The 26646-nt window shown below is 34.9% G+C and overlaps 2 protein-coding genes across 6 annotated transcripts; one reads left to right on the top strand and one right to left on the bottom strand.

The window, feature by feature from the left end:
• Positions 1-2638: 2638 nt before the first annotated feature.
• LOC7470030 (B-box zinc finger protein 19) lies at positions 2639-6289 on the top strand. 4 transcript variants are annotated; one of them, XR_002981296.2, is made up of 7 exons: positions 2644-3095; positions 3475-3571; positions 3670-3785; positions 3884-4126; positions 4260-4327; positions 4831-5558; positions 5692-6289. XR_002981296.2 is itself a non-coding variant. In XM_024599068.2 (6 exons), exons 1-5 carry the CDS (start codon positions 3003-3005, stop codon positions 4320-4322), a joined length of 612 nt encoding a protein of 203 aa, XP_024454836.1. In that variant the 5' UTR covers positions 2644-3002; the 3' UTR covers positions 4323-4327; positions 4419-4750. The 4 variants fall into 4 exon arrangements, 3 of the variants coding, with proteins under 3 accessions (XP_052308085.1, XP_024454836.1, XP_024454838.1); XM_024599068.2 differs by lacking the exons at positions 4831-5558; positions 5692-6289 and adding an exon at positions 4419-4750; XM_024599070.2 differs by lacking the exons at positions 4260-4327; positions 4831-5558; positions 5692-6289 and adding an exon at positions 4391-4750.
• A 1730-nt stretch (positions 6290-8019) lies between these two features.
• On the bottom strand, positions 8020-15724 carry LOC7470029 (putative transcription elongation factor SPT5 homolog 1). 2 transcript variants are annotated; one of them, XM_024599067.2, is made up of 23 exons: positions 15502-15724; positions 15034-15416; positions 14710-14951; positions 14470-14616; positions 14195-14353; positions 14030-14113; positions 13723-13793; positions 13271-13628; positions 12995-13150; positions 12797-12894; positions 12669-12717; positions 12437-12589; positions 12216-12359; positions 11671-11764; positions 11346-11507; positions 11208-11256; positions 11031-11125; positions 10804-10882; positions 9551-9605; positions 9354-9471; positions 9133-9276; positions 8519-8619; positions 8020-8298 (listed from the first exon to the last, which is right to left on the bottom strand). In XM_024599067.2, the coding sequence occupies exons 2-23, from the start codon at positions 15383-15385 to the stop codon at positions 8053-8055; spliced, it is 3156 nt and encodes a 1051-aa protein (XP_024454835.2). In that variant the 5' UTR covers positions 15386-15416; positions 15502-15724; the 3' UTR covers positions 8020-8052. The 2 variants fall into 2 exon arrangements, with proteins under 2 accessions (XP_024454835.2, XP_002305464.3); XM_002305428.4 differs by having other exon boundaries at positions 15034-15723.
• Positions 15725-26646: the final 10922 nt, after the last annotated feature.

The raw sequence follows: 26646 nt of genomic DNA, 5'->3' as shown, positions 1-26646 counted from the left end.
AATTGTGGTGTGCCACAAGTTTCCAAGAAGAAGCTAGGAGCTGCTTCTTGTAAGGAATAAAACGTATGAACAGTGGAGCATGGGTTTTATTCCTTTTTATTCCATGAACAGTGGAGCACTGTTCATGGGTTTTATTCCTTGAACAGTGGAGCATGCTCTGTTCCTTGTTTCAGTCGGATCGGTCCAGTTCAAAGCTATTGAACGGGTCCGACCTAATAAAATAAAAAATATATATTTTTAATTGTGTTTTATAAAAAAAAACTAGTGTTAAACATTATTTAATGACACTACATAAATTAGACGAAGATCACTTGATGATGTAGCATTTGTAAAATTTGATCGCAATCCCAATTTTATTTCTGATTATATTTTACCTGATGTTGTTGCGCTTTTAAGAAATTTGTGAAAAATATAGTTTTTATAGGATGTATTTCATACGTGATGAAATTGTAGATAGTTTAATGGAACAAAAAAAATATTTTATATAAACTATTATTTATTTCATAATATAATAGTAATAGTTAAATCTATAATATTTAAATTAAAAACCATCAATATTAATATATATTTTTTTAAATTTTTTTATAACCTCAATTTCAAAAGTATTTTTAATCAAACACATTAAAATATTTTTTAATCAACTTTAATTTTAACTATAATTTTAACCAAATATATATTTTTTTAAATTAATCTTAACTAACCTTTTCAAACCACAGCCCGCTGTACAAAAACACATCCAAATCCTTCCAACCAGCAGATCTCAAGTAGCCATCAAAGTCTGTAATAAAGAAATCTCAGTAGCATTTATTTCCAAAGCAAGAATGCTCCAACTCATAATTGCTTGGCTGTGACATCAAATCCAATCTAATATAGTCACCTGTCATGTCATGGCTTGGTTTGATCAATAACATCTCGACACCTAGGCGTCCACTGAGACCTTATCAGTAGTTCATGGTCTACGGAGGTCATGATGATGGCTAACACATCAATCAAAGTCCAGGATGCGCGATGCTTGATGTAGTGCGTGAACAGAGAATGCACCCTTCCTCATTCTCGATCTTCCTTGCGTGGTTGGATTGTGGTAATGATTAAGTTTAAAGTATTTTTTTAAAATATATATAAAAATATTTATTTTTATATTTTTAAATAATTATTTTTAATACCAAAATATAAAAATAATTTTAAAAACAATTAAAAAAAAACAATGGGACTGTCTTTCCAAACAAACTATTATGTTTAAAGTATTTTTTATTTAAAAATATATTAAAATAATATATTTTTTTATTTTTTAAAAGTTATTTTTAATATAATTACATTAAAATATTAAAAATTTTTAATTTTTAAAAAACATAATTTTAAACGAGTTGATAAACACAACTTGCCCATACCCATCACGTTTCCCGCTTCTTGATGCAAAAATTACCACTTCAATACCCAATTTGAGCTTCTGATTGGATGCTGGAAATTAACTATACTATAAAAAAGATAACTTTATTGTATCTCGTGTACACATTAAATATGATTAAACTGGACGATGTATAATGTTTGCATGACACTACCCACTAGTTAGCATTTTGATTCTTTTTTGGCTTTATCTTCTGTTTAGAATTTTATTTCAAATTATACTACATAAAAAATTAATTCTTTCATTTAAAATTAATTTTTTAATATTTTTAAATTATCTTGATTTGTTGATATTAAAAATAATTTTTAAAACAAGAACATATTACTTTAATATATTTTAGTAAAAAATCATTTAAAAAATAACTGTTAATATACTTTATAAACCCTCTTAATAAACATTATGGATAATGTTTGAAAAAAAGGACCCGTGAGGGGATTGTACTTGGAGTCCTTGTGATAATGTTTCGAGGGGGAAAAGAGAGAGTTTAAAATTGGCTGGTGATGAGGGATAATATTCGCCCCCTTTTTTTTTCAAATAATATCGGCCCCCTTTAGACAGCAGAAACATAGAATACCGCTAACTCTACTGTTCAATCAAACAGTCAACAAGACAGGGATCATGTATGATCGTGGAGCCCACGTGCCACGAACCCCAAGTAGGCCCGTGGTGTCTGCAGCGAACGTGCTACGCACGGCGTGAAATAGAGCGTGTGGCAATCCAGTCACTACCAACAGCAGCGGAACAGATCACAAACATGAACAGCTCAGCTCTTAAGAAGTATACTCTTACCACGCGCTGAAATGCATCTTGTTAATTAGAGTGAGTTACAAATTAATCTTTTAAGTTTTGTAAAAAGAATTAAATATCTTTATAGTTTTTAAAATAACTAACTATTCTCTATTTTCTTAATCTACTAATAAATTAATCCTTTTAACTCACTTTACTTTTCCAGTTTATTTATTTTTAAAATAAAAAATAGAGAATATGAAAAGATTGACGAGAAAAAAATATTTTTAAAGTAAAAAAATCAATTATCAATAAATTAAATAATTACTTTTAAAACTAAAAAAATATTTAATTTATTTTAAAAACTAAATGGACTGGTATGTAATTCATAATACTGATTATGAGATCATCCTTTCAAGTTTGTACTCGTGTACATATTGTCGATCCTTCCACCTAATCGTTTTCCTTCTCGACAAATGGAAAAAAAACGTGTCAGCCAGGCAGAGAGAGTACCATAAGTTAACATAAACTAGAGACTTGTATGCGTAACAGAAGGCAGGCAAAGCAAGCGACGAATATCACTCCATTTTCCTTTCTTCTTCATCGTCCCCAGTTTCTTAGACTCATAAACAAGTCCTGTTGTATGCTCTCATCCCCTCTCCTCTCCTCTCCTCTCCTTTTCACCATTTAAATCTCCCTCTCCAGTCTGTTTGTCATTGACTGTTTAACTTAATAATAATCTTAATCTCATGAAATATTGACAAATGGTGATGAGAAGGAGAAAGGAGAAATAATAGAAAGTAGAGATTGAAAGGTGACAGGACAGTGACAATAATAAAGAAAGAACCAAAACTGATTCTAAAAAACGGAAATGCGAATGCTTTGTGATGTGTGTGAAAGCGCAGCTGCGATTCTTTTCTGTGCTGCTGATGAAGCCGCGCTTTGCCGCTCCTGCGACGAGAAGGTAAATCAATCACTTTCTCCTTTTTCCATTTTTTTTCTGTTAATTGTGTTTATTTCTCTGCTTGAGAATTATATTAATTGTATTGTTTAAGTGAACAATTTAAGCGCTAAGGTAATAATATAGCTCTGTATGTGATAAATCGAGACGGGCTTCATTGGATTTGTAAAAAAAATATTTCTTTTCTTTTCTTTTTTTGATATTGGAAGTGTGAAAATTGTTATTTCCTTGTTAAGCCTATAAAGTGACGATCTTTTACTGTGAAATATCAAGCTTGATAGTTTTTTTGATGATGGTTCAAGTATTGGTCTTTTTAAGCAAGCATGATCGAATTTGTCATGTTTAAGCAAATGGGTTTATGTTTTTTGTGCTGGAATTGCAGGTTCATATGTGTAACAAGCTAGCTAGTCGGCATGTACGAGTAGGACTTGCAGATCCTAGTGATGTTCCACAGTGTGACATATGTGAAAAGGCACCAGGTATATGCAGGCCTGTCTTTGCTGACAAATTTTTTTTCTCACGGGACATGAATTTTTGAAGTTTTTTATTTTTCCCTTGGCTTGAAATGTATATGTAGCTTTCTTTTACTGCGAGATAGATGGCAGTTCGCTCTGCTTGCAATGTGATATGATAGTGCATGTTGGTGGTAAAAGGACCCATGGGAGATATCTCCTGTTGAGGCAGAGAGTTGAGGTTTGTCTCTCGGGATTGTAGTGTTTTGAGTTTTGTATCAAATACGTAACGTAAGAAGCTTTCTGAATTAACATGCTTTGTTTGATTGTCTTATTTAGTTTCCAGGGGATAAACCTGGCTGTACAGAGGAACAAGGACAGCAACCGCTTGATGATAATGAAACAAGAAGGGACCAAAATCAGCCGCCTAAGCTCACAGCTAGAGAAAATCAACAGAACCACAGGGCCTCTCCAGTTCCAATGGTAGAGAATAACACTGATAGTGACGGGAAAATGGACAACAAATTGATTGATCTTAATGCCAGGCCTCAGCGTGTACATGGGAAAAATCCAACTAACCAGGTATTGACTTTTTCCAACACTAATCATGCTTTCTATTTACAGGTTGATATTTCTTTGAACCACATGCACATGCATTGCAATTTTTTATGCTTTAATTTTAACCTCAACAAAATTGTGTCCGTCTTCTGTTTAGGAAAACCATGAATCCTCTAGTTTGGCTCCTTTTGGATTCTTTAAAGGGGAGCCACAAAAGTAAGCAAGGTATGATCTGCATTTAGTAAGCCTAACTCGTGTTTTCTTTTCTCCATTTATTGTTTCATAAAGTTGACATTATGGATGGTTGTGCGGGAAGCTTCAAGTTTCCATTGAAGTCGATTTTCTTAAACCAGCTCTTGGATGACTTCTACATGCAAATATGCATAGGACTCTAAATTCCGCTGCTTGTAAGATGGTGAATGTAATCTTCTTTTATTCAAACTGTGGTTTAAATATGTAGCTATATGGATCTGCAATGAAGATAAACAAATGTTGTTATGGCCTTTTACCGTGTTCCATGTTTGTAAGGGCATAACAAACTGTGGTTTAAATATATAGCTATATGGATTCTCAAAAGAACAAAAAGGGTACATCTGTTATTGAGATGGAGCCTAGCTGAAATTTACTATACTATTTTGGTTTTCAAAATTTCGCTTTAGCTGCTAACTTACGAGATACCATTTGAGGGCATGTCAATCCTAATGTACACAAAGCGGCTGTATATGCAGTTATTTGAGGGGGCAGTCTTCGTGTTGCATGATCGATTGTTTGAAATAGCAGGTGAAAACAGTGGAACGAAGAGGTTAAGGTAGCTGTTCCATTAGCCATCTATCACGTTTGCCATCAGGCTCCATCTTTGTTTTTGACCAATTGTAATCGGGAGGATAACATAGAAGCTCGAAATCTTTGAAAAAGAACAGATTCGCCCAAAAATGGCTTCTCATACTGGGCAGATAAGTTAGCTGCTTTGCTGATAACCATATATTATGTCAGATTTCAGAAGGATGCTTGTAATTGAACAGGAAAATTCTCTAGTGGGCACAGTTGTGATGTTTTAATGGCCCTTTGTGAAGTCAAAATTTAGTGCTCTTCATGCCACACATTATTAAAGGATTAATAGCATTTTACTGGCTATTAATGGACGTGCCAGCATTTCACATTTTCAATGATGGAGTGGACATATCTTTTTGGTTGCTGGCTCTCGTTGATACGCTCAGACATGCTGAGTATGGCCATGTAGTTTGGCCTTGTTGACTTGCAGATTGGTCCATGCAGTGTGGGGTTGGTACTTATTTGCTGATCATAGTTACGGGTATTGCGGGCAGAACTTGGAAATCATGGAATTTTCATGTTTCTTTTACCCTCGTGTGCATTTGTTCATAGTGAGGATAGGTCTAAAGCCAGGCCATGTGCAGCTAGTGCTTTCAGAAAGGGACATCCAGGTTTTTCCTTTAATGTAAGTGGTTACTTTGCAAATGTCTGTCATTCACTTGTCTCAGTTTCTGGATATCCCCAACTTACAGAACAAGTGTTGTTCTATTTGTCCTAACAAGCATCGGCATGCATTCGTTGCCTTGTTTTTTTGTCAGATTAAGGTGCTGCAAATGCTAGGTAGTCTATCTATTGTTTAGCAGGAACGGTCGACAGATGCTTATAAGCCTTTGGAGACTGGGCTGGCGTGCCTTTACATTGTTTGCCAGAGTCTGTAAATTATGGCATATAGAAGTTGCAGTTGAAACCCAGAGGGACCTTATATTCTTATTTGTGGAAAAGCAGAATGCTACCTGATACGAGAGCCCAGGCAGATGGACTATTGCATTATCAAGGCCTTTATTTATCCATTTGATTTTCAAGATGATTTGATCCAAGTGACTGCAAGCCAAATCCTTTGAAGTGATCACAAGTAAGACTGATGGATTATGCTAGTTTTGAAGGGAGCTTAGCAGGCTGTCAGTCTAGAGAGGCTATAGAAGTGTAGGGAAATGGTGTTTAGCCATCACTGGATGCTTTGCGTGAGAGATTGCGTTGCAGATCAAAGTCTCTAAATTTGGAAACGAGTTGCCATCTTCTACATGCCTGCCGTAGTTCTAGAATGCCCATCTCTGTTTTAACCGTTGTCAAATTAGCGAGGACGGAACTGTATTGGTTTGTCTAAAATGAAAGCAAGTTTACTCTCGTTCTTGATTTTCTCTGGATTTTGAGAATTTATTTAACTATTTTGAATGCATTACATCTATGTAGAGGTCACTGAACTTATTTTTCATTGACGCACAAACTTGCCTGGGGACACCCTTTACAATCAAATGAGAAAAAATAATACAATCATTGTTGATATGAATACAAGTTCTTGTGCATAAAAATACAGGCCAATGAATGATTGTGCTTATTAGTTAATCTCCCAATTGATTTTTCTTTTTTTGAAAAATCATTACGGAAAAGATTATCTATAATTATAAATTTCAACTATAATTGTTTCTTTGAAAAAAAAATGACCATTAAATATCCTTAAATGATTTTGAAAAAGAAAAAAAATGTCATCAAAACATATTTCAAATATAATTTGGACTCAGGGCAATGAGTTGCAGGGATAAAAATAAATAAATTTAACTTTACCAAAAACCTGATGTCTCGTCTTCAAAGTCTTATCTCCTAGTGCCCAGTCTCCATAACTTCATTCTCTCATTGTCCAGTATCCCAAGCTGCTATGTTCCTGTTGGATTTTGGTGGGGCAGTTCCAAATTCTTTTTCATTTTTCTTTTCTTTTCCGCGGTTTTTGTCACGGCTCAAATCAGCTGAGAAGGGAAAGGGAACTATTACAGGAGACGGAGATGACAGATGGAAGACTTGAAGATTTAAAACAGAGAAGAACGTTGTATGAAACGCCACGTTTCATTTATCCTCCAATGCACACCGTTTCAATCAATGACTCCCCTTGCTCTACGCTGCGTTTTGATTTAGCTAAGGTCTCTCTATCTTTCAGAAAAGGGTGTTGTATTTAACCTGATGCTGTATCAGAATGAATATTATGATGACGACGACGACGAAGAAGAAAGAATTACAAGGAGGAGGTTTGCTCATCACACCTCTTGTCCTTCCAGAATCTCTCTGTTAACTAGTGAGCCTGTATGTATGATAGCTCCTCCTAGTTTGTAACGTTAAAGCATCAAACTGAAGCATATTTTTTAGTTTAATATAGATGTCCAGATCAGTTTGCGCACACCTTGATTAATTCCACGGATCCTGAAATTAACAACCATATAAGCCTCCAATGGGCATCTAAAACATATTAAATATTAGAATAAACACATAGTTTAGTGGGCCGGCCGAAATCTGTTGGGCTCCCTTGATGAAACAACCTTAAGGATACTGTGGCTTACCGTAATAGAAACTTTTTATCTGCCGCATAGACCTGTTTTCACGCGTTGAAACCCAAAAAAAAAAAAGATAACTAATTCCTCACTTTATAAGTTAAAAGTAACAAACTATGCATCTTCAAAGACTGCAGGGACAAGTGGGGATGCACTTCCACTCTAACTGAAGACCTGTTCTAAAATTACGAGCTTGAAAGACAAAATGGGTTGAATAGGTGCCTGGCGAATTTTGTAGGAATTGTTTTTTAAATTATTTTTTATTTAAAAATATATTAAAATAATAATATTTTTTTATTTTTAATATCAATATATCAAAACAATAAAAAAAACATTAAAAAAATTTAATTTGAAGTAACAAAAAATAAAAATAAAAATAAAAATAAAAAACACGCGCAATGCTAAACGGTACCTTTGTCATCTGTTGTAGTCTGAAGGCGTCACAATTGTTGTAACTCACAAATTACAGTGCCTCGGAATTGGTGAAGAATGCTATGCTCAAGGTTATCATGAGTTGAAGCTGCAGGGGGGGGGGGGGGGGGGGGGTCATTGAATTTTAATTTATGCGTATTATGACAAAAATCACATTTGTGCAAGTTTAGCTAGTATGGCCATGTCTAATATCTTAACATCAAGAGTGTCCTCCAACTTTACAATTCCATCAGTGCCATCCACACCAATTAACTTGCCAGTAACACCACGATGTGCACCACCCAAGATCTTGATCTTGTCTGATTTCCTAGGCACTACTATCTCAATTTCACTAGGAAGAGCAGTTAATGTCTCGCCGTTGCCATTTGCCCCAAGGGCTATTTTACAAGAGCCATCCTGGTCCCAAGAACACCAGCATTAGTATAGCAGCTGCATGAATCAATTCAGACAAAAATTCTACTCTGTTCCCTCTTCCCTCTTACTAATGACAATTCTACTTTGTATTCCTTCCATATAAACTGGTGCAACTTCATCAAAAAAATAATTAAGGAACTTGCCGTTATCAGCAGAGAGATGCAAATGAAAACTTTTCCCAAATTGCTTTGGAAAGACATACCTGAAGCACCTCCCTGATGATACCAACAGTCGGTTCATCTGTGGTCCTGTGTACGTTCACCAATATGTCGGGTATGAACCATGGTCCTTCACCATCTCCACCTGTAACGAATGGTTTTTTAATACCAACCCTAGATATTGTAAAGATCACAATAGGCATGACAGCACAAAGATTTTGTAGAAAGCTGATCAAACTCCATGCATCTTATCTATTTAAATGTTCTGCCCATTCAGAGAAGCTTCAACATGAAGATTAAATTCTAACTTCTAAACCAAACCACTGAAAAACAGAAGGAACAGAAAAGAAAATTCATGAAGCACCATTTCATTTTCTGGAATTGAAAAGGGGCAAACAATATATGCACTCCTGAAATATCTATTTCATGAAGAAAACAGAATTAATTTTCTTCTTTTAATATCTCCCAGCCTCACCATACAAATACTTGATTCAATGTGAAAACTGGATTCACATAATCACATGACACATACAAACCAAAAACTGAACCATGAAAAGAGACATACTAGATATATTTTATTTTATATAAACTAATAAATATCAGCAGGTCCAACACATTAAGTATGACTAATGGCAAAATAAGAAAGTGCAGAACAAACCTATAACAGGAGACATCATATCAAGACCATTAGTTCCAGGTGTCATTAGTTGCCCTCCAGGAGTGCCAGGGAGGTAGGATGCTGAGCCAGGTGTCATAGGCTGGCCGCCAGGAGTTGATGGCAGGTATGGGCTTGGAGCATTGGCTATAAGAGGTGCACAAAGTTAGCTACAGAATCAAATAAACGCTGAAAGTATCATGTGAAACTGAAAGAGAAACTACCATAGGCAGAACTGCTATCTCTTGGTGTTCCAGCTTCACTATAATTACCACCAGGAGTGCTAGCCCAGCCTGAACCAGGAGTTGGAGCTTCATATGTTCCAGAGGGAGGGCTTCCTGGCTGGAAAAAGAACAATTTATTTATTATAACATAGAATAACTTGTACTATTTATAGGGTCAAAGTATACAAGTTCTTCACCTGATACTGCGGACTGGTTCCCCAAGACCCAGGATTCCCATCTTCCCAATTATCCCTGCATTTTTGTGGATACAGTTCCAATGACCATTTATCAGTTACAATGCATAAAAGTGACATGGTCAAAAGTTGATTATATTTGTCGGATGATACTTTCATTAAACTTATGTCAGAGTGTCAAAATACAGGAAATGCAGGACACTTTTCATTTTAGTATCAGATATACCAGAAAACAGGATTATGCAATGCGAAACATATGTTCTAATTTGGCAATGTTGGTTATGAAAAATTGAAAAGAACAGATTGGTGGGCGGAGGAAAAAAAGGAGAGATTAGACCAAACCACAAAGCAAGATAAATATTGATCCTTAAGCACTACTAAAATCTGCTTAATTTCATCATACTAAAGTTATCCATCATGACAGAAAAATCACAAATAGGAATAAAACTATGTAAAACGATGTAGTAGGCCTCCAACAGTTTTAAATTAAGCAAAAGAAAATAACTTGTTAATAACAAAAGCAAGAGTGTTAATTTAAAGACAACAAAAGGAAATGAATTGTCTAATTCTAAAAAGCAAAATGGGACAGATGAATGACATAGAAATAATTTTAAGGGATATGGTTATAATTCATGATCAATCTGGTGAGATAATAGGCCGCATAGATGGGGAAGTAACTATTAAAGATGCAAAGAAATTATTGCAAACGGGTAAGTAACTTTTAGAGATGCAGTGTTAAATGCCTCTTATTTCTAGTTTGTCCTTGAATCGTTATTTTGACTATTTAGGTGAAACAACATTATTAAGACCAATTCATTAAGGATTAAGGAACCAAGATAACTTTCTATATTAGTACATGACTATTGATACAACTACTACACATTCCTCTAGGCATGTGCAAATTTTAAATTGATATTTATGCAAAAGAGGAAAAACTGCTGAATCTTCAAATCCAACCCATTCACTGTTTCTGCTGCAACTGCCATTTTACCAGTTTCTCTTTCTCCATTTTATTTCCTATGAAGTTGTGTCCACCAATTGAAGGTCATATTTTAGACAGCTTGTAGTTAAGCAAAACGGTATCATCAGCAGTTCTAATAAGCAAGTAAATATGCCCGTGACAGGGGATGGCTAAAACTAAATGAAACCAAAAATTCTTAAAAGTGATACTATCAATCAAAATATTCAACAGAGAGGATTCAGGATAGATATCTAAATAGGAAAAGCATTAGTATTAACAAAAATCATGGTCAAACCTCAGAGGACTCATTGGTGCATAAGGATTCCAGGCCCGATCACGCATAGGTGTCCTCATGCCATCATGAATAGGTGTCGCTGCAAACATGAGATATACATAAGTATATATACCAATCACTTCTATACCAAAATGATGATTGATCAAAGTATCCAAATCTGAATATACCAGAGTAGTGATCGATTAAAGCATCCAATATCTAAATAGACTCGCATACAAAGAACAAACCTCCAGCATCTCTCTTTGGTGTCATGTATGGACGCAATGGAGTCCGAGAAGGATGCATTGGGGTTTCACTTCCCATACCATATCGAAGTGTATCGCTGGTAAAACATGTGAAAAATAGTTAATCAGAAAGATAGAATCATAAAACCAGTTCAAACAATTTTCAGTGTGTGTATTTACCGGTATGGAGTTGAAACAACCACATTATCTGAGATGTGGCTCCGATCAACTGCACTTGAAACAGCATTCATTTTCCATAAAACAAACAGGAATACAAGGGGCTAGCTTTTCATTGTATGTAGATAGGTGAAGACTTGCCTGTAACAACTTTCATTTGTGATTCCAGTTCAACTCTAACAAGTTGACCTTTGATATCTACAACACGCCCACGGTAACCCTTGAAAGGACCCTGTCGTACCTTTATTGTGGTACCAACCAAAGCATCATGCCCTCCCCGTCCACCTCTATTTCTTCCTCCAGCTGCAGAATTCAATTAGCAGTTAATATTAGAACTCGACTTGAGAAAAATATGACACCATTGTAACAAAAATGTCCTTTCCTTTCTTGGGTAAATAACAATTAAGGAAGCCCAATTATGATAAAATTTATTTAAAGAAAAGAGTTGTCACTTTAAAAAACTTACACTCAAATGGAGGACCTCCTCTAGAAAATCTCTTTGGTGACGGGGGTACTCGGGGAGGAGTTTTAAAACTGCTCAATCTTGAATAGGAATCACCCTGAAAATTTAATAATGAGTGAGAAAAGGGACAGTTTGGTTTAAATTATTTCTGCTGATTTGATCTGAAATTGATATAGTCAGTTTTCACTTTAAAAATCATGTCCTGCTAACCTCGATAGGTTACTAACAAATAATGATTGTAAAATATTTTAACAAAAATAAAATAAAATTAAGCAACATGATATATCTGGCAATAGCTTCTCTAAGTAATTAATTACAAAGATATAAAAACAAATCTGCTATAAAAAAAGTGAAAGTGACTATCAATCATCTTTTTAAGCTCCTATTCAGTTAGCAATTATCAACAACTTTTGATAATTATGAACACCAATCCACTTCAAACCAAACACACCTGAAAAAAGCCTGGATAATTAGAATTAAAAGCTGCATGCACAAAAAACTCAGCTAAAACAGAAATTTTATTCCTAAAATAAGACAGAAATGCTTACATTTCTATCTCCATTGGAACGTGATCCTCCAACAACCACACAGGAATGGGATTTAGCACAAATAAACCCAGCATGCTCAAGGTGATGCCGATCATAGATGAACAGAACTCCTCTATATATGTGTTCTACAGGACCTTGTTTTCCCTAACAAGACAATAGGGGAGCTGTAACCAATGAACATGTGGTAGTAAGATAGATCATGCAGTGGCTGGGAATCTTACTTTGCAAGGACCATCAATGATCCTAACAACATCTTTCACAGATACAGTGTTCTTGTACCGATCTTGGACATTGGTTTTCTTCTCAATTTTGCATTTGATCTCTCTCAGTCTAACAAGTGCAACATCAGGTCTCTCTGGAACTCCCTTGAGAACCTGGAGAAAAAGGATGGATCTTGAGCCAAACTAGGTGACAGGTAAACCTAGCAATGTAGGCAGTTCAGTGAAGACTAACCTGAAAGGCTTCACTTTCTACACGAATAATTAAACCGAAGCTCATATTACTGCAATAAACACCAAAGAACAAATAAGGCCTCAAATGATAAGGACAAAAGGATAACATTTTTAAGCAAACAAGCTTACTCCAACAGCACAAGATCGTGAAGCTCATAGCCCCCAATGTTGGTAGCTCCTGTAGTTACCTCAGAACTTTCCACAACATCATCAGCAAATACACGGATCTGAAGACAACAGATATCGACATTGGCTCCACACAATAGTTTCCTTGTCAAGCAATAACTAAAGCAGAGAATTAATTTATGCAGCAAAAGCATCACTCACATGTTCCTTTGTTGTATCAGACAGAATAATGAGCACATGCTGCTCAACCTTAACAACCATGCCAGTTGCACCTTCATGTGTGCCTGAGACAACCTTCACGTGATTGCCAGGTTCAAAATACTTGCACAATTCCTTTTCATTTACTGCAAGTGTTTTCTGCCAATAAATAGTTTTGAATACCAATAAATGAAAGGATGAGACAATAAGCAAATTCAACCTATTCTTAACAACATACAAGGACAAATGATTATTTTAAATTTACCAACAAATTCTTACCGGAAGACCCTTCATTTCAGGTCTAATATGTACATTTTCTTCATCAACTTTCTCAACCCATCCCTTTAGATTTTTCAGATCTCCCTTGACAACAATAACTGCATCACCCTTCATAAAATGGCCCTTCTTTCTGTTTGCAAACAAGGTTGACAAACTGGCAATATCACCATCTCCATTCTCTCCAGGTGTACGAAACTTCTCAAGCTCATCAAATGATGGCTTAATGTTCTGAGCACTAATTGACTTCATTGATACAGTTTTATACAAGAAACCATCTTTAAAAAGCATCCCGCCAATATTTTCAAAATAATCACCGGTCATTGGATCTCTTCTGCGTTCTACACGAATATGTAATTCCCTGAAAATTTACAGGGCCAACAAATAATCATATAATAAACAAAAAGATTCAGTACTATTGATATTTGAATGCAAAAGAAGCAATCGGTATTTACCTAGCTTCTTCAACATTCATAAAACGTGGAGGAGGTACAAATGCCTTCTTTTTTGGCGCTTCTCTGCCTTCCTGGGGAAAAAGGGGTAACAAAATCCATCTTCTATTATGAAAGTGCACTAACACAATTAAGTTCCACACCATCTCATGCATCGGCAAAGTAATATTGATGATAAAAAAGGGAATGCCTAGTGCATCTATATGAGGTCACCAATTTGATGAGACATGACCTTGAACAAGACAATTTTCTCAGTCGAATATGTCTACTATCAACCAAACAAAGGGCAATAATGGAAGTGAAAACTTACCAGTTTGTTTGCAAGAGCCTGCAAGTCAATCCTTGGAATTAACTTTACTGTAACTCTCTGCCGGACATTATCTACATCTACAACCTTCAAAATAAGAGAACGAAAAATCAGCAAGGAAAAACTGAGAACAAGAATGTGAATAGGAACAGAAGTTATAAAACATACTTTGGCAAGGTCCCCTTTGTAATTCCCAATCTTCATTCTGACCCAGGTGTCCCTTGAAAGATCAATCACTTGGCTTTCAACTGAAAGAACATCAGTCATTTCTTTGATTGGAACAAGCATGATTTTCTGCCCAAAAATATTGCGCAAGCCTTTACAAGCCTGAAGCAGAAGCAAATCAATAGATCACATATTCCATCCGTCACAGCTGTAAGCATGAAAACGCAAAAAGTTGAGTGATTCAGTAATCACTGGAAAGCCCCAAAGCAGAAGGATACCTCTCTCACATGGGCTTCTTTGTCTGCTTCAATATATATATAGTTTTTAAGATGATCAAGAGCAATAGCAGACCGAATTTGCAACTCCGATCCTTTATCAATGTATTTTTGCATTAAACAAACAGCCGTCTCCCGTTCACGGCCAATCTGATGAATATTAAAGAACAATTAAATAAGTACATGAATACATCTAGTACCACAAATAAGAAAACCACGCCCATTGACGAATGATAAACATACCGCACACTTAACCATCCATAATTTCGGATCCCGAACAGATGGCAAAAGAGCTTGTTGCTCCACTTCCGTAGTCTCTTCATCATATTCTGAGTGCATTGACTTTGCATATCTTGCTTGAATACTTCTCTCAAGTGCTTCAACATCTTCTTGATCCTCTTCTGCAGGCAGTAACGGCCTACGATGCATCCTTCTACCACTACCCTCATCAGGTAAATCAGCTCCGTGATCGTCAACTATAAAATCTGCATTTACAAAAGCACAATTAAGAGCATTGAATTCATCACCATTACTAAAAAAAAGGACTTAAAATTTAAACAAACATACCGTCCTCGCCATCATCTTCATCCTCCTCGTCATCACTGGCAACTTGAGCAATATCATCAAAAAACTCTGAGCCACGCCGCTTCTTCCCCTTCTGCTTCCTACCACCACCACCTCCTCCACCACCACCACCACCACCATAATCCTCATCATCCTCATCTTCCTCTTCCTCCTCCTCCTCCTCCGCAATATCATCAAAGAAATCTGATCTCCGTCTCTTCTTAATCGACGCTCCTATATCTTCCTCTTCTTCACCCTCATAATATTCCTCCTCTTCTTCATCCATTACTTGCTCTTCCTGCTCCTCATACTCTTCATCTTCAAGGTCGTCGTCTTCGTCTCTTCGACGAGACATGGTTAATTGAATTGACGGCTATAGTTGTAATCTGATCCAATAAATCGAAGCCAGCAGGCAACAGTTCATGCTAATTTCAAGAAAGAGAGAAAAAACAATAGGATAGAATCTTGTACCTGCTGAAAGTGAGAGGATTAGGGATTTTAAGATTTTCTAAGCTCAGTTCGATCAATCGGGGAGCAAGATACAGAGAGAGAGTGTGCTAACCCTAACAGAAACAAAGAAGAGAGGAAGACGTCGAGAGTTTTAGTGAAATTTTTTTTTTATCTGACAGGAAAAACGATATGTTGTTTGAAGTCGGATCCCCCGCCTGTTAGAGTTTGAAGCCGTCTTATCCATCGATGTACGGGTTTAAAGTTGGGACTTGGGATAGAAGGTACGGGTTTAAAGTTGGGTTAAGGAATAGTTGTTTTTTAAATATATTAAAATAATATGTTTTATTATTTTATAAAATTATTTTTAATATTAGTATATTAAAATATAAAAAATTTAATTTTAATCAAAAAAATTATTGAAAAAAATATTATTATGAATGTAGTTCACACTTGAAGCAAGCATATGCATGGCCATATATAAAAAAATTATTTTATATTTTTTTAAAAAATAAATAAATCTGTGTAAGAAAAATTAATATTCTATGCCATGTATAAATTTAGGTAACCTATATTAACACCACATACAATTCTATTTCTTCTAAATTATAAAATTTGTAACATCAAAAATATTTTAAAACTTATTTCCTAGTTTACAAGAGGAAAAATAAGGAAAGGTCTTTAGGAGATACTATGATAGGAAAATATTGATTTATAAAAGCACCATAAGATTAATTAAACAATTTAAGAATTTATATAATATTTTATTAATTTTTTTTAGGCAGCTTATTATTCAGGGTTTTAATTCCAATTAATCCAATAACAAATTTCCATAATTATCCATTTAACAAGGCATCGATTCCAAACCAGGAAACTAGTTTTACTAATTTTCCATTCTCATAGCATCAATCCTCCAACGAATAACTCATTCACAGGACACTAGTTTTATCATCAGGAAATTGGTCTAACCAATCTTTACATAATAAATTTGCAAAATAAAAATTCTGACATGCATTTTACAACAACCTTAATAACAAATTTATAAGAGACTTTTACAAAATAATCTAAGGTGTCGAGCACTTACCTGAAATATGTGCTCTACTAGTTGTTCCTTACTGCTGTTTGATGCCCACGATTTCACATGTATCAATAGGTACAATTTATTAATTTCAAGCCTTGTCCATGCATACACACACTTTACATTTTCATTCCCTTAATAATTCAACATTTTTAATCAAGAACAACTCTAAACAAGAGTTAACATTTTATAAATTTCAGGTGGTTCAACGTAATTGACTCAGAACACTGTTCAATATTGTGATTATAATTGGATTTATAGAACTTAATTTTATAAGTGGTTTCTTTATATAGAAAGCAAAAACATAAGTATAAAACTTTGATGAAGATGACTAAACTCAGTTTTTCCATCTATATGCCTAAACTCACAAATTAGAATAGTAAAAAAATTATCATGCTAATTTTAGTTTAGACCCTTCTTTGGTTTTTATCTTATATCTAACGTTTTCTCATTCTAATTTAAGCAAGGTTAGTTTTTTTGTTTTTTTAAAAGGTAGCATCAATGTATACAACTTTTATTAATGAAATTATCTCAAATTCCATCATCTTAGGGTTCTAATCTTAAAGAAGAAACAGATAGACAAACTGTCAAGTTTTTTATTTCTAAGTTTAACAAGTTTTTACTTGTTTCCCCATGTATTTTCCATTATTTTAAGCAATAATAACATATAATACCTTCATATATAATCATTTAACATAAATATTAAACTCATCAACCTTATCAAATCCATTCATTAAAATAAAAATTATCTCCACTAACTCATTTTTTTTATTCATCACATGTATCAAATATCATCAAAACACAATTTCATATTCAATTTCATAAACCATGAACCTCTACCAAATAGTCTAACAATTCAAGAAAAATACAAAACAAGTTAAAACAACTTATTAAGAGAATTCATTACCCCCTAAAAATAAGAAATTAAAGAAGAAATCCCAAGATGAATCAAATTTCTTTCACCCTACTTTTCTCTCCTTTGCCGCCCCTATCAAGGTTGAATCCCTTGGAGTTCTTTAATTTTTCTTGTATAAATCTCCTCTTAACACCCTTTAATTCTATAATCTAACTTTTTTTTTTGTTTTTAATGTGATTTTTGTAAGATTTCTAGCTCACTTTCTCCTCCCTCTTTTCTCTTTTTATAGCCGGCCATTTCTAGAGATTTCTAGACAATTCTTCTTTATTTATAACTATAACTTTCTTTATTTGCACCTTACCCCCACTTACTTTTTTTTATTTACATATTAGTCCTTTATGTTTTCTTAATTTCCATATTAACCCCTCATATTCTCTCTTATTTTTTTTTACATTGACCCCAGTATGTCTTCTATTTATACATTGTCTCCAATATTTCTCTAACCATAATTACCACTTTAATTCATCCTTTTAATTTAATTTATTTTTTTTACTACTTCAATATAAGATTTTTATCCAAAGATTTACACATGGTGTCTTGGGCTCAGCTTATGGCTGAACCTAAGCGTATTGTGTCTGACAACTTGCTAAACCCATGAAGACTTGGGCTCATTTCATAGCTAAACCCAAACATATCGGTTTAAGCAGATTTCCAGACCCATATTTGATTGAGTTATCACCCTATTATGGATTTGGGCTCTTTCAAAACATAAAAAATATTGAGTAAAAAAGACCACCTCATTAGTTTCACACCAAGTGTTTTATGCATTTGATGCATAAGGACTTGAAAAGCCTCTTGGGAGACAACTGGTCAGGTTCGTCTTGTCTTCCCTTAAAAAGAGGTATTTAAAAAAACAGTTAGGGGGAGGTGAAATGATCTTTTTGAAAGGACCATTTGGTGACCTGCAACTAATATAATAGGTGTTTATCCTTCCTAGGTTTATAATATGAGGCCATATGTCCTTCATTCATTACTTGGAGTAGAAGGCGGTGATGTATATAAACCTTCTTCTTTTTAATTTTATTTTTGCCAAAAATTTCCTTCGCATTCTATGTATTAGAAACCTTATGTAGGATCAAGTTTCTTTGTGTTTTTTTTTTTCCAGAAGAAGAGTCATCTTCTAGGTAAACACATAACACACCTTATCTTTTCTTTCTTATTTTAAATCATCTTAGGTTAAAAATGACTTCTTTAAAATGCAAAGAAATTTCATCTACTAAAGGAGATTTCAGTTTCAGACTTGAAATTGAAAGTACTAGCCATGAATATATGGCCATTAAAATAGGTTCCTAGATCTAAAAGTGGTATTGCTCAACCCTCTTCTACTGGAAGAGGGAATGAGAATGTCCCAAAGAGGTTTCAAACCTTAGGGGACAATTAAGGTTATCTAGGACACCTCCGGATGAGGTAGAGAACATAGTGTCCTTTGAGCAAGGAACCCTGGGGACACCTCCGGATGAGGTAGAGAACATAGTGTCCTATGAGCAAGGAACCCTGGCTAACTCTAAATTATTGAGATAATCAAGGGATCATTCAGTCCTGTTACCAGAGGTGATGACCATACCACCCAGGTCATCAGTAACCTGATGAAGGCAATTTTATTATTACTGCCTCATATGCGCAAACAAGTTTGAGTACTTGTTCTCCTTACAAGGATTTGTAAATGATGTTTTTCATTACTTTAATATGAGTCATACTTAACTGCACCCTAACGGGTAAAATGACTTGTTTGCCTTTGACAAGCTAATGAGGGTCTTCATGAGGAACTAATGGTCAGGGTATTTAGAGAATGCTACATGTTGATTAGCAGTGATTAAGAAGGACCTTATATCCTTTGTTTTTTTTCCCTAATAGGCCAAGAGGGCCTATAAAAGAAACCTTTTAAGAAAAGTCCTCTTGTTTAAAAAAGTGAAAAAAAATGGTGCTAATGAAATATAAGGGTGTAGCTAGATCTCGGGATGAGTACAATGTTATTTATAGATGTACCCATTTATAGAGAGTGCCCCCTGCTGGAGTAAACAACATACCTTTCCTCAACAAGGAGGAAGAGAGGATATGTAATAGGTTATGTAATCTTAACAACGAATACAAAACCAATTGTATGGATTAGGGACTTTATAACACTTCTAGTAATTTTAATTTAATGTGTTCCTTTAGTTTCATGTGTTATTCATCTCCTGGCTTTTTCCTTGTACAGGATCCTTACTAAGAGTAGCTAGGTTTGAGGACAACAAGACCATGCCATTTATGCCTAGTCACGTGACCACCCCAACATCCAGTTGTGCTTTCTCATCTGAAGACACCCTAGGCTATCTTCACGAGCAATATTTGATATGAAAGAAGAGGTTTACGAGAATAGCTCTTATGGATGTTGAGGAAACCCTAACAGCTGCCCTTTTAACTATGGATGCACACCAATAAATAGTAGGGGGAAGTCAATCTCCCATATAGGGGGGTCTCAATGTGTCAACTTTAACATATGATTATAGAACTTTTTAGCCATGTGCCTTAAACCACAAGAGTAAAGGATTTTTTTCTTAAGGTTAAACCTAGACCATGCTCTCATATGCTTTCATAACCTCAATGAAGAGGAAAGAAAGATTATAGGGGCTATCTTGCAAGGGAGGTCCACCCTTGGACATGAAGGGTTAGAAGTGATGGACACCTTGGACAGGCTGTCATCCTTCCTTCTAATATTAGTGTGTTGAAGGACCCTAGTTACCAGTGACACTTAGCTATTACTAGCCATATGACCTTCCAGGTATGAAAAGTCTTTAAACAATTTTCCTTTTCTAATGCATTGACTAGTCTTAGTTAAATAAGGATTTGAATTCACTTTGTCGTAAACTATTATTTAAACCTTCATGATGTGCGCTCATTTGCAAAGTCGATGGGCTAAGGAGATAAAGGCCATAGAAAAGGCCATTGAACAACATCACACCAACATTATAGAGGTGCATAGGCTAAGAGAGGAGAAGTCTGCTCAAAATGCTGAGCTGAAACCTCTTAAGGCGACCTATATTTAATTTGAAAGAGAGATAAAAAGACAGACTTATATCTTGGAATCCACTAAGGAAAAGCTTGGGGAGGCATGTAACTATATTGACTTTTTAGATAAAGAGATCATCGAGCTCAAGGAATCCAATGACACCTTAAATGAGGAGCTGAATACAAAAAAAAAAAAAAAATAGGCTTATAATTCTCGGTTGAGGATGAAAAGATTAAAGAACTCTTCCCAAGAATTTTATGTTAAGTATAGAGAGTATATCTCTTTGACAAAGATCATATGGGACACACTCTTCTTATTTATATCCAACTTGTATTTCTTTAACTTTTCTAGGGGAATGTAAATGGACTTCAACGAGTTTTTTCCCAACGGTTAAGTTCTTAACTTTGAAGATGTCTTCCTTGCTAGAGTTGTTGTAGCTAAGGATGAAGTTTATCTTGTCCAAGAGCTGGGCATAAATATGTAGGAGCTTTTATAATTTTTAATGACTTTTTTATTATTTCATAATGAATATTTAGGTTTTTACGCCTTGGATTTAGCCACAGGCCTTTAAATATGTAATTTCAATTATTGTGTTATATTTTGCTAAGTACATTCAACTTTTTGATAAATTGAAAACTTCTTTAGGTAGTCTGTATCTTAACCTAGATGGGTATAACGCCCTGTAATTGTAAAAAGCAGGGGGGATTTCTTTCAACAACCATCATGGATCCAATACCTATACTTCAAATGTTTTTTGAAAAAAACGGTTGGCTTTGTACGAGTCCAACACCCATACTTAAAAACATATTCAAATTGCAAACTACATGGGTCCAACGCCCATGTTTAGAAAACATTTAAAATCTTTCTTGGTCGGTGTATTGGTCTAATGCTTATATTATATTGGCGAGGTTGGCAATATGGTATTTTAGTCATGGCTATATGGTTATTGCCCCTTGTTGGGGATGGAAAGGAACACTTAGTTGTAGGTATGCACAAGTATTTTAGTCTGGTTAGTCTTAATACAGACCTTAATGATGTGGTGTGATGTATTTGGGCATTGTTGAGAGAATTTGTAAGGTGAGGACAACATTGGAGAATAATGTTATTGCACTTAGAAAAGATCTCGTATCAATCCCTTATAGGGTGCGAGCCTTTTGCCCTGAGGGGTTATCAAGAGAAGATAAAAAGATAGTGATTGGAATAAAATATTCATAAATTGAGATTTATATTTTCATCAACTACGATGCAATTTTAAATGATCAGAGTACCAAGTGTGAGGGAGATTCTTTCCTTCCATATCTTATAGATGATAAGTGTTTACCTTAATCACTTTTATAACTTTAAAATGACCATCTTACTTCGATGCCAGCTTTGTTGCATTACACCACCAGTGGTTTCTCCCACCAACAAGTTTGTCCTTACTTTTTTTATTGCCTACAACCTTCAACTTTCTTAGGACCAAATATCCAAACTTGAATCTTCTATCCTTGACCTTGGCATTGTGATAATGAGTAATTTTGAGCTGATAGGCTTTATGTCTAACAGTAACAGTCAGACGAGATTCATTTAAGAAATCCAAATTGGTTCTAAAGCCTTGTTCATTGTCTTCTGAGGTATAATGAACCACCCAATGGCTTAGACATCCATTCTCTGCTAGGATTATATCTTCAGTCCTATACGTGATTAGAAAAAGGGTTTCACTAGTGGATGTCTTCTATGTTGTTCTATAAACCCATAAAATTTCATTTATTAGTTCTGTCCATTATGACTTTGCTTCTTTTATCTTTTATTAAGTCTATTAAGCAAGACTCTATTAGTCAGTTCAACTTGACTGTTGATTTGAGAATGTGATACGGAGGAGAACTTATGATCGATATGAAGCCTTTGACAATGCTTTTTCATCGTGTGGTTGTAAAACTATGTCTCATTATCAATTATTAAGACTTTAGGAAGTCCAAATCAGTATATGGTATAATTCCAGAAGAATGAAAGCATTTTGTTGGTGATAATCTCTACTAAGGCTTATACTTCAACCCATTTAATAAAATGATCAACAACTACTAGAACAAAATGTCTTTTGCTTATAGTCTTATACAATAAACCCAAGATATCCATCTTTCATTGAGCAAAAAACCAAGGGGAGGTTATATTGATCATCTATACAGATGGCTGACGAGAGACCGAGGCAAACCTCTAACATTGATCATATTTCTTCACCAAATTGGTGGCATCATAGAGTATGGTCGGCCAATAGAAACCTGCTCGTATAGTCTGAGCAGCAAGATCTCTAGAGCCTGTGTGTAGACTACATATACCTTTATATATCTTTCTTAAAACATAAGTGCTTTCTTTTAGAGATAAATATTTTAGTAGTGGAGTTGAGGTAGATCTTCGATATTTCTGTTGAGGGTAATTCTCCAACAAGTAGATAATGCATGATCAGGGTTCTCCAATCTTTCTTATTATTGATGGGAATAACCACAAATATTTTTTTACCTACACTCAATTTTTCTACAGCTTCAACCTAAACATCCACAAAGAGGTCTATAAGATTTAAACTTGCTAACTTAGACATAAGATCTGTCTGGTGGTTGTCTTCCCTTAGAATATAAGTGATTAAAATACTTTTATCTCCAGCTTTTAAATAAGATCGAACCTTCTAAAGATATTGTTGCATGATCGGTTCTTTGGCTTTATATACTTCTTGGCATTGACTAACTACTAACTAAGAGTCACTATGAACTTTAAATGGGTATGCATTCAAGGGCCCTGCAAGGTGTAATCTTGCTAGAAGAGCTTCATACTTTAATACATTATTTATGGTTAGGAACTCAGAACAAACTTTATATTCCAGTACTTGTTCTTCATAACTAACAAGCATTATCCTAGCTTTACTTCCATTAATGTTGGAAGAGCCATTAACATATAATCCCCAGGTAGGGAAAATCAGAGGTTGTTTTACTAGAGCTTCTGGTTTGGCTAAGGAAGTTGTGATTGAAAATATAAATTCATATGTATCTATAAGACCTTCAAAAAAGCATTCAATAATGAAGTCTACCAAGGCTTGACCTTTTATAGTTGGTTAGGGTCTATATTGAAGTCTAAACTCTCCTAACTCAATAGCCATCTAATTAGATATCTAGATATCTCTGGCTTATGAAGGATTTCTCACACACGTTGTGATGTAGACGGAAGCTAAAGAAAGTAATTAAATGAGGAACATAAAATATTTTAAATGGGTGAAAGAAACTACAAGTGTGAGCCTTAAATTTGCAAGTTTATTCTCTTTAAAAATAATGATAATGAAGTCTTCCTCACTAGGAGGTTTATAAACCCTTAAATAGTCCAGAAACCTTACTTCAACTAGAAAATAAAAATAAAAACCTGAAATTATAAAGGAAAAAAAACATAAAATCCAAAATAAGTAAGAAATCCAAACAAAAAGAGGAAAAACACAAAAGCTTCCAAAATTGAGGGGCTTTGATTAGATTTTTTATATCTAAAAATCCAATGGTCCGTGTACAAATGCAATGGATATTATAGAGAAAACAGTCTCTGTAAACTTTTATAAATAGTTGAACACGATCCAATAGATAAATTAAAAGTTGTGGACCTTTTGAGCTGTTATTCTGATCTGGTGTGACCAAACCTCTTCTTGGGTTTTGACTTACCTATTGGTCCATAAATGTATTTATTAGGCCATCTACGTAATCTGTCTAGGATAAATCTTCATTTAGTTATGACAGACCCACACGTGACAGCTTAGAATCACTCGTTATCGCAGGCCCGACTACATCATGTTGATCTGTCAAAACTATGACTTGGTAAGCTTTGAAATATGATTTCATCTTCCTATTTACGCTCACCAGAGCAAGGGCCACTTTCTCCACTTCAAGTATCTCATTTCAACATCATGAATAGTTTGACTATAGTAATAAATTGGACATTATATTCCTTCATCCTCCCTTACCAAAACAAAGCTTATTGTTGAGTCAACCATCCCTATGTAGAGAAAAAGATCTTCACTCTTTCTTGGTTGAGACAGGATCTTGGGAGATGAAAGATAAATTTTAAACTCTTTAAAAGCCTTCTGACAACCTGAAGTCAACTCAAAGTTGGTTATGTTTCTCAAGGTCTTGAAAAATGGTAGAGTGCGCCCTTCTAGATGAGCTATAAACTAATTAAGGGCAATTAATCTCTCTATAAGACAATGAAACTTCTTTATTGACCAAGGATGAGTCATGTTTAAAATGGCTTGAACCTTTTATGAATTAGGCTTGATTCCCTTGTCGCTTACTAGAAAACCCAAAAACTTTCCTCTTTTGATGGAAAAGACACTTGAAAGGATTTAGTTTTATTAACATGTTATCAACATATCCCTCCATAACCCTTCTAAGTTAATTCTTGAATATTTCATTAACCATTCATTAGTAAGTAGCTCCAGCATTCTTAAACCCGAATGACATTGCTCTATAACAAAAATTTCCCCTCTCAGATATAAAAGTTGTTTTTTCCTTATCATCTAGGTGCATGAGGATTTGATAATATCCAAAATTGGCATTCAAAAAGCTTAGATATTTAAAACTTGTAGTGGAGTCAACTAAATGGTCAATATTGAGGAGAGGATAACTATCATTTATGTAATTTTTATTCAAATCTATGAAGTTCACACACATCTACTACTTACTATTGCTTTTCTGAACCATTACCATATTTGCTAACCATACAAGGTACATCACTTCCATAATAAAGCCAACATCTAGGAGCTTATCTACCTCTTGTGCTATTAATTTCTACCTTTCACCCCTGAAACACCTCTTTTTCTAGTGGATTGGATGAACAGTTAGGTTATTCTTCAACTAATAAGTTGCAATTTCAGGACTGGTTCCTGGCATGTCAGAGGTTTTTATCATAAAATTAAACCTTTAGATATAGAAGAGCTATGTCAGTGACTGTTATTGTGTTAGTGTTAAGGTTAAATCCACTTTCATGACGACTTAGTCATTTTCTCTCAAAAGGATATGCCTTCAGTTTTTCATTAATTTTAGCTCTGACCTCCACTTTTTCTTTCAATAACCCTTGTTGGTTCAATACCAAGGCCTTTTTTTCCCTTCAGATAAGTAGAGGCACATTGCCTTAAGGTTACTTGATTCTCCTTCACTGTGGACACTCCTTTCAGAGTTTGGAATTTCAGTGTCAAGTACCTAGTGCTAACGACTGCATTAATCTAATGCAAAAGAGGTCTATCTAAAATGGCATTGTAGGCCAAGGTCATGTCAAAAACCATAAAGGTTTGCTGGGGGGAGACTCGCTTAGAGGGAATGCTAATGGTGACTGAGAGTTTTAGGGTGCCCTTCATCGATACGCTTGAACCTTCTATCTTAATAAGATGAGTTTTTATTAGGATCAGTCTTGTGTGGGATATCCCCATCCGGGCCATTACTTTGTGGAAGAGGATATTGATTGCATTGTCATTATCCACCAACACTTGATATACTCGATGGTTAAAAAGGATTGTAAAGATGAACATGTCATTTCATACGGGAAAGTTATTCCCACTCTATCTTCTAGGGTAAAGACGATGGGCTCATGCCATTGTTTTACAAGAAGAGTAGTTGTAAGTACTTCCTTCCTATACTTTCTTTTCCTAGTGCTAGAATCACCTTCCGAAGGGGTTCCACCTAAGATCATGTTGATTTCAAGTAGTGCCATCATGGATTGACTAAGCACTTCCTTTTTTAGCTTGGGATGGGAATCCTTCTTCAAAAACTGATGAAGATAGCCCTTGGTTATCAATCTTTCAATTTCCTTTTTCAAGACGTAACACTCATTTGTGTCGTGTCTTTTATCTTTATGAAATAAACAATTCTTATTAAATGTACGAGTATTGGGTGGCGATTTCATGGGAGGAAGAGGGAATTAGACAAACTCTTTACTTTGAATGGCGATATGGATTTTAAAGAGACTAGTATTTAGTAGAAAAGTATGCATTTTAGGATAGTTCGGACGTTCCTTGATCTGTCTATTTTGATTTTTTCTAAGGTTATTGTCCCTTATAGGTGAGCGATCCCACTTAAGAGACCTCTCAGTCAAACTTTCTCTTGAGAAAAAAGGAAGAACCATGGCGCAACCCACTTAAAACAAGGTTCATGTTTTTTTTCACCTAAAAACTCATTTAAACCTATT

This window comes from Populus trichocarpa, chromosome 4, assembly GCF_000002775.5.
Source record: "Populus trichocarpa isolate Nisqually-1 chromosome 4, P.trichocarpa_v4.1, whole genome shotgun sequence".
NCBI classification, from domain to species: domain Eukaryota; kingdom Viridiplantae; phylum Streptophyta; class Magnoliopsida; order Malpighiales; family Salicaceae; genus Populus; species Populus trichocarpa.
This window is presented reverse-complemented; position numbering and strand designations above follow the sequence as displayed.

Bases quoted from the DNA above. Each gene is read 5' to 3' on its own strand.
- LOC7470029 (XM_024599067.2), bottom strand. From the start codon at position 15,385: ATGTCTCGTCGAAGAGACGAAGACGACGACCTTGAAGATGAAGAGTAT. The intron at 11,765-12,215 runs GTAAGCATTTCT...TTAAATTTTCAG, and splicing joins GTTCCAATGGAGATAGAAAT to GGTGATTCCTATTCAAGATT. The intron at 11,126-11,207 runs GTAAATACACAC...ATGTTTTACCAG, and splicing joins GTTGTTTCAACTCCATACCG to CGATACACTTCGATATGGTA.
- LOC7470030 (XM_052452125.1), top strand. From the start codon at position 3,003: ATGCGAATGCTTTGTGATGTGTGTGAAAGCGCAGCTGCGATTCTTTTC. The intron at 3,096-3,474 runs GTAAATCAATCA...CTGGAATTGCAG, and splicing joins GCCGCTCCTGCGACGAGAAG to GTTCATATGTGTAACAAGCT. The intron at 3,572-3,669 runs GTATATGCAGGC...ATGTATATGTAG, and splicing joins CATATGTGAAAAGGCACCAG to CTTTCTTTTACTGCGAGATA.